The sequence below is a fragment of the Rhagoletis zephyria genome, unplaced genomic scaffold, assembly GCF_001687245.7.
Source record: "Rhagoletis zephyria isolate East Lansing unplaced genomic scaffold, Rhagoletis_zephyria_1.1 Rzeph_scaffold_18770, whole genome shotgun sequence".
NCBI classification, from domain to species: domain Eukaryota; kingdom Metazoa; phylum Arthropoda; class Insecta; order Diptera; family Tephritidae; genus Rhagoletis; species Rhagoletis zephyria.
In genome coordinates, this window is record NW_016175831.1 from 2,455 (window position 1) to 9,705 (window position 7,251).

Below are 7,251 nucleotides of genomic sequence, written 5' to 3' on the forward strand. Positions count from 1 at the left end.
TTCAAAAATTTAGTTACAATTATTTAATAAGTTAAATGAATTAGATTTTAACAACATGGATATCAATTGGAATGGCAGAGGGGTTGCCATGTTTTAAAAAACGAAATTCATTTTAACTAATTATTTTGGTAAAAACTTGTCAAACTTAGCTTAAATTAAGTGTTTAGGCACGACTACTAACACCAAGCGCCTAAATGCATGCATATGCACTTCTCAATTGCCATATAATAAAACTTTCTTAAGTTATAATTTCATGGCAATTCAAAGTATGTTCGGCCCAGTCTGATGCATCGTGTGGGAAATGTTTCCGGAGTTTTTTGCGGCTTACAACCATGCAGAGGTGATAACTGACGGTTACCATTGGCCACAACCCGCTACCCGCTACTTTTTGGGCCAATAAATATTTGTTTTTATATAAAAAAGTGTCTGAAACTTTAAAGTGAGTTCAAGGGTTCAGTATTCTAAATGAATTTAATAAAAAGGAATCATATCATATCATATCATAATCAAATAACAGATACCATGTCACAACCTTTGAAACAAATATTTGAATATTTCATGTACGTAGATTTTTTATAATTTAGCTAAATTCTACTTTAAAAACAGGTGGCAACCCTATTCCAAATATCTTTCGTCTGCCTAACATATCGTACCTAATTCCCTCAATTCAAATGGAAATTGATTTTTGAAACAGATGGTAACCCTCCTAAATGTAAAGCCTTTTCAAACCCATTTCAATTGTTTTTCATATTTATAATTTTTTTACTTATTAAATTATTTGAGTTTAATTTTTTAACAGGTGACTTAAAAAAGAATGGCTCAGGTGAGGATAAATATGTATAAGCTGATCTCTAGTAGCTTCTTATTTTTTCAAAAAGAGTTGCCACCTGATAAATAAGTTAAATTCAAATTATTTTTAAGCGAAATCAATTATCTCACTATGAGTATCGATGGAAATGGTTTTGAAAAGGCTTTATTTCTTAATTACACATATGTAGGACAGTTGCCACCTGTTTCAAAAAGCAAGTTCGACTTAAATAAAGGCTGATGTGGCTCTGACTTACATAAATATTTGGTTCAAAATGCGTTAAGTGCAATATCCATTTTTAACTTCGTAATATTAATTTTGTAATAAAATTAGGTCCATAACCTTGATAACGGCTAAAAAACCTTTCCAGGAGTACCAGATACGTACATACATATTGATATATGTAAACATCCTATTATTATTATTACAATGAATAATTAATGTTGATATGGCAACTACCTTACTTTATACTATTCTACTTAGCCTATTTACTGATTCTCTAAATTACCGCACGTGTTACATTTTGTTCATTAAAACCTTAAAATACAAAAGGTGTTTTATTTCGAGTTTCATTTCAATTTAATGAACAAAATTATATTGAAGAAGTATGGATAAATACTTGCGTCCCGAAAGTTTCGACATCGAACCATCGGATAACTCCGCTACTCGTGCTTGGGAGCATTGGCGGAAAAGATTCGAAAGTTTCATCGCTGCTCAGGAGCCGGCCGAAATGGACGGGGTAACTCAAGCATCTTGGGACGAGGCAAAGCATCGACTCCTGATAAACCACGTCTCCCCGAACGTATACGTTTACTTCAGTGAAGCACGAAGCTTCAGGGAAGCAATTGATTTGATGGACAAGCTCTACGTTAAGCCAAAAAACGGTATATTTGCAAGACATGCACTCGCTACGAGAAGGCAACGCTCTGACGAGAATATTGAAACTTACCTGCATGCATTAAAGCAATTGTCGAAAGACTGCGAGTTCGCAGCCGTTGATGCTGATACAAATAGAAGCGACTGCGTACGAGACGCGTTTATATCAGGAATTTCCTCAAGCTCAACAAGGCAAAGACTCCTTGAAAACTTAACCTCGATCAAGCTTACAACCAAGCTCTATCTCTGGAAACAGCTGAAGTCAACTCCTTAAGTTTCAACTCCATAGCCGTGAACGCAGTCACAGACGAACAAACTACGGACCACCGCCAACCTCAACAAAACGTATTCAACGGGGATCATTTCGCTGCGGCTCACTTCAATCGACGAAAATGTTTTTTTTTGTGGTGGTCAACTACACCTTCGCAAAAATTGTCCGGCTCGTGAAGAAACATGTCAACTGTGTAACAAAAAGGGACACCTCGCCACTGTTTGTAAAAGCGCCAAGTCTCTCGTCCCTCAGGTCGCAAGCAGGCGAAATTCAACAGCGTGTATCACAGCTGCTGCGCCTCACTCTTTACACAAAGCAACCGTTCCGGCCATTATACGCGGGTTTAGAGCTGAAGCCCTTTTAGACACCGGTAGCTCGGTAAGTTTTATTAACGAAAAATTCGCCAATAAGTGCGGATTCAAAAAAGACTTCTGCAACGCCACATTCTCCATGGCCTCGTTGAGTCACACCTCTAAGGTCGAAGGCCAAACTTCACAGTCCATTACCTTGGGAGATCATAAGTACGATAATGTGAATCTTCTTATAGTCAAAAATCTTTGCTCCGATTTAATTATCGGTCACGATTTACTTCAAGAGCATTCATCATTAGAATTTTCATTTGGCGGTCCTAAAAACACTCTGCATGTGTGTAACGTAGCAGAGGCATCGGTACCGCCTGTGCCACTTTTCCCCATTGTCTCTCCGGATTGCAAACCTGTCGCTATTAAATCACGTAGATATAACGACGAGGATAGCAAGTTTATCAAGGCTGAAATCGAGAAATTATTAACGGAAGGTGTAATAGAGGAGAGCAAATCTCCTTGGAGAGCACAGGTCCTTATAACTAGAAGCGAAACTCACAAAAAGCGACTAGTTATTGACTATTCCCAAACAATCAATCGCTATACTCAGCTGGACGCTTACCCTTAGTATCAAAAGTCGCCAAAAATAAGTTTTTTAGTCTAATAGATTTAAAAAGCGCCTATCATCAAGTACCCATCTTACCTGAAGAAAAGAAATTTACGGCGTTTGAAGCACTTGGAAATTTATACCAATTTCGACGTATCCCCTTTGGTGTCTCTAATGGGGTGTCATGTTTTCAGCGGACTATCGATTGGATTATACGGAGAGAAAAGCTGCAGGACACATACGCTTATCTCGACGATATTACCATCTGCGGGCAAACTCGAGAAAATCACGCTCAGAACCTAGACCGATTCATGAACGCCGCTAAGAAATACGGTCTTACTCTCAGCCGTGATAAATGCAAATTTACACAGGACGCCATCAATCTCCTTGGCTACAACATATCAAACCACATCATAAAACCCGACGGCGATCGGCTTAGGCCTCTTTTAGCATTGTCAGCGCCACGCGACATGCCTTCTTTAAGAAGGTCCCTGGGAATGTTTGCTCATTATTCTAAGTGGATACCTAACTTCTCCGAAAGAGTTCACTCACTCGCTAAAGCGACCGCTTTTCCGCTCACCAGTGACCAACTCAAATGTTTCGAAGGTCTTAAAAGCGACATCGCGAGGTCCTCAATCCATGCTATCGAAGACCAAATTCCTTTTACTGTCGAAACGGACGCCTCAGAGCATTCTATCGCAGCCGTGCTTACACAGGACTCCAGACCTGTAGCATTCTTTTCTAGAACATTGAATTCTAGCGAACAAAATCACTCGGCAATAGAAAAAGAAGCCTACGCTATCGTCAAATCGTTGAAGAAATGGAGGCATTTTCTTATTGGAAAACGGTTTAACCTAGTAACCGACCAGTGATCAGTATCCTTCATGTACGACAAAAAGCATGCAAGCAAAATCAAAAATGAGAAGATCCAAAGATGGCGTTTGGAGCTTGCACCCTTCAAATATGATATTATCTATCGTCCAGGAAAGGACAATCATGCCGCGGACGCTCTCTCTCGCGTTTGCGCTACTATGGAATCGCGTAAAACGAAACTTTTTTCGCATCATGAAGCGCTCTGACATCCGGGAGTGACTAGAATGTTCCACTGGGTACGGTCAGCTAACCTACCGTTTCGATTGAGGAAGTTAGGAATATGACAAATTCATGCCGTTCCTGCTCCGAAGTTAAACCTAGATTCTTCCATAGTCATAAGCATCAAAAACAGTTGATAAAAGCAACATCAACGTTCGAACGCTTGAGCCTCGACTTCAAAGGGCCAGTCCCAACTAATAACAAAAATAAATTCATTCTCACTATTATTGATGAATTTTCACGATTTCCGTTCGCTTTCCCGTGCCCGGACGTCAGTGCCAAAACGGTTATTAAAAATCTCAACGAGCTATTTACTACTTTCGGCATGCCTTCATATGTTCATTCGGATCGAGGCGCTTCTTTCCTTTCAACAGAAGTACAAAACTTTCTTCACTCTCAGGGTATCGCTACCAGCCGTACTACCGCCTACAATCCACAAGGAAATGGACAAGTGGAGAAGCTTAACTCCACTCTCTGGAAAACTATTATTCTAGCGTTAAAAACAGAAAATCTGGAAATTGAAAACTGGCAGCTAGTGCTACCTCAAGCCCTACATGCCATTCGATCTTTGTTATGTACCGCCACGAACTGCACACCTCACGAGCGAATGTTTGTACACCAACGGAGGTCTAACAATGGCGCTTCGATACCAACTTGGCTTACGAATTCGAGACATGTTTTAATGAAAAAGTTCAACCGAGCCAACAAATATCAGCCTATAGTGGAAGAAGTAGAAGTCTTACATTGCAATCCTGATTTTTCATATGTTAAATTGCCGGGTGGACGTGAAACTACGGTCTCTAACCGACATCTAGAACCCATAAAAGAGGGAGGAGAAGATATTTGTCTAGACCTAAATCCGGATACGGCGCCACTTAGCCTTCCTAAGCCGGTCACTGAAGAAGTAACAAACCTCTCTACGGATAAGGTACCAAATCAACCGCCGTCTGCGATGGAGCAACCGGATAGCCACAGATCGATCTCACAGAACCCGGCATTAACAGAATCAGTACACGATGTTCCGGAACAACCGATAGCCCGGAGATCCAGCCGCCAGCGCCGGCCGCCACAATATCTTGAGGATTATTTGCACGAGTAAAAAAAAAAAAAGAACAGTGAGGGTGAATGATATATGTAAACATCCTATGATTATTATTACAATGAATAATTAATGTTGATATGGCAACTACCTTACTTTATACTATTCTACTTAGCCTATTTACTGATTCTCTAAATTACCGCACGTGTTACATTTTGTTCATTAAAACCTTAAAATACAAAAGGTGTTTTATTTCGAGTTTCATTTCACATATATTTTGGGACAAAAAAAAATTCAGATTTTTTAGTGAAATTTCAAAGTCTGAGCTGAAAAATTTAAAAAATTTCAAAGTGTAACAAATCACTAACTATAATTTACCTGTGGCATAATAGAAGCCAATAAAAGAGAAGACTTGTGTACCAAACTACAGTGTATCTAACAGAGGAAATTAAGATTTATAACTGCGCTGTTTTGTTTCTTAACGTTTATTTTGCTACAATTAAATTAGCTAAAATACTTTTACTACATCAAGAGGAGATCATCCCAAAAGAAGAACATTTATTTAATTCATGACAATAAAATTTTTCGGTGAAACGCGAGATTTGTCAAATTCTTAATAGTTTCCTTCACTGGAGTTGTTTGACTTCAACCTAGCTACCAGCAAAAATCAATGATCATAGCCATAACTGTTTCCATGGTGGTACACCTGTGGATGTTGAGCGTGTCCGATGCGTTTTACAACAGCGTTGAAGCCATTGTGATCGTCAGCCGTATATTCTACAACGCGCGTAGTACCATCAGCTTCCGCCAGAGTATAGCCACCTATGTAGTAATGTAATGGACATAAGAGTGTTTATGATTTTCCTATATGAAATTGATTTGATTTAGGACTCACCCTTCACATGATCACCATCCCGATGCTCCCATTGACTCTTGTGATCGCCGGTGTGCGCGTCCTTTACACCATAATCGAATGCGTATTTAGGATAATGATATGGTTCATGCTGTACGTAGTCATGATAATCGTGCTGATCGTAACCATGATTGTGACCAGAAAAGGGTGCAAAATTGGCGTGGCTCCCATGCTCGTGAGTGTCATGTACTACTGAGGCATAACTGGTAGCATGACCGTATGGAGCATACCCGGCGCATGCAACTCCGAAGAGGACTACAGCGATGACGATGAGATGCGCAAGTTTCTGCATTTTAGTTGAGATTAAAGTATTTACTTGTTCTTTTTGCTCAACTGACTAGTGACTGTGCTGGAGGTCAATGTTAAACTGATACCAATCAGCTGTCTACAGTTTATATTTATACTCTATTCCTTATACATATGATTGATCTTTACAAATATTACGTTCTACAAGAGCAGTTGAATTTATTCCATAGCGAAACACTAAAATCTTTTCAAATTGGAGCATTAACTTTACATTCAAATTCTTGACACAAGTTTTAACGCAGTAAATGCCAATAAACTAAAATGAAAGCTCAGTTTCTACAGAATTCGTTCATACCTGCTACTAAATAAAATGTATATAGACACACGCCCAGCCCAGTTTTTGACAGCAAATACCAACAAATTGTTTATCTATTGTATCAAATACTTGCTTTGCGCTATGACTAAACACATGTGTATGTATGTACATATGTATGCACGTGCTACATCCAGCATATTTATGCATATTACTGCACTTTAATTAAGCGATCAACGCCATGTACGTTCACACATGGTATTGTTGTTGTTTTTGTTTTTGCTTTTATAATATTTCGATTCTTCAAGTTGCTTGGGCCCACCACTGTGCAATGACTTTGTTAATTATGTTCATATATACATACACAAATTAAATATAATAACTTATAGCATTTGGGCGAAGTATTCAACAAAAAAAAAAAAAACGTCGGTCAACTTTAATCAATATTTCATATAATATACGAAATCTTAATGTTCGGTTTTGAGCGAATAGCTAAATCTATATTTTGCAACAACTGTAAATAAATAAGTTTTTACTATTTATCGGCATTTTCCATCTCGGTTTAGTATAAATAGAATTCATAGAAAGCCAGTTGGCATCAGTTCAGCATTGTTCTCCAGCAGCGTAGAGTGAAAAAGTATACGTTAAGTCATTAAAAATAAAACAATATGCTAATCCCCTCGTGCATTGCCGTCATCGTAGTAGCATTTTTTGGAGTTGCCTTTGCAGGATATGTTCCGCATGGTCATGCCTCGAGTTATGCTTCGATAGTGCAACATAATAT

The 7,251-nt window shown here is 38.7% G+C and overlaps 1 protein-coding gene across 1 annotated transcript; it reads right to left on the reverse strand.

Moving 5' to 3' along the window:
- Nucleotides 1-5,662: 5,662 nt before the first annotated feature.
- On the reverse strand, nt 5,663-6,255 carry LOC108380281 (uncharacterized). The gene is made up of 2 exons (XM_017636653.1): nt 5,891-6,255; nt 5,663-5,817 (listed from the first exon to the last, which is right to left on the reverse strand). Exons 1-2 carry the CDS (start codon nt 6,198-6,200, stop codon nt 5,663-5,665), a joined length of 465 nt encoding a protein of 154 aa, XP_017492142.1. The 5' UTR covers nt 6,201-6,255.
- Nucleotides 6,256-7,251: the final 996 nt, after the last annotated feature.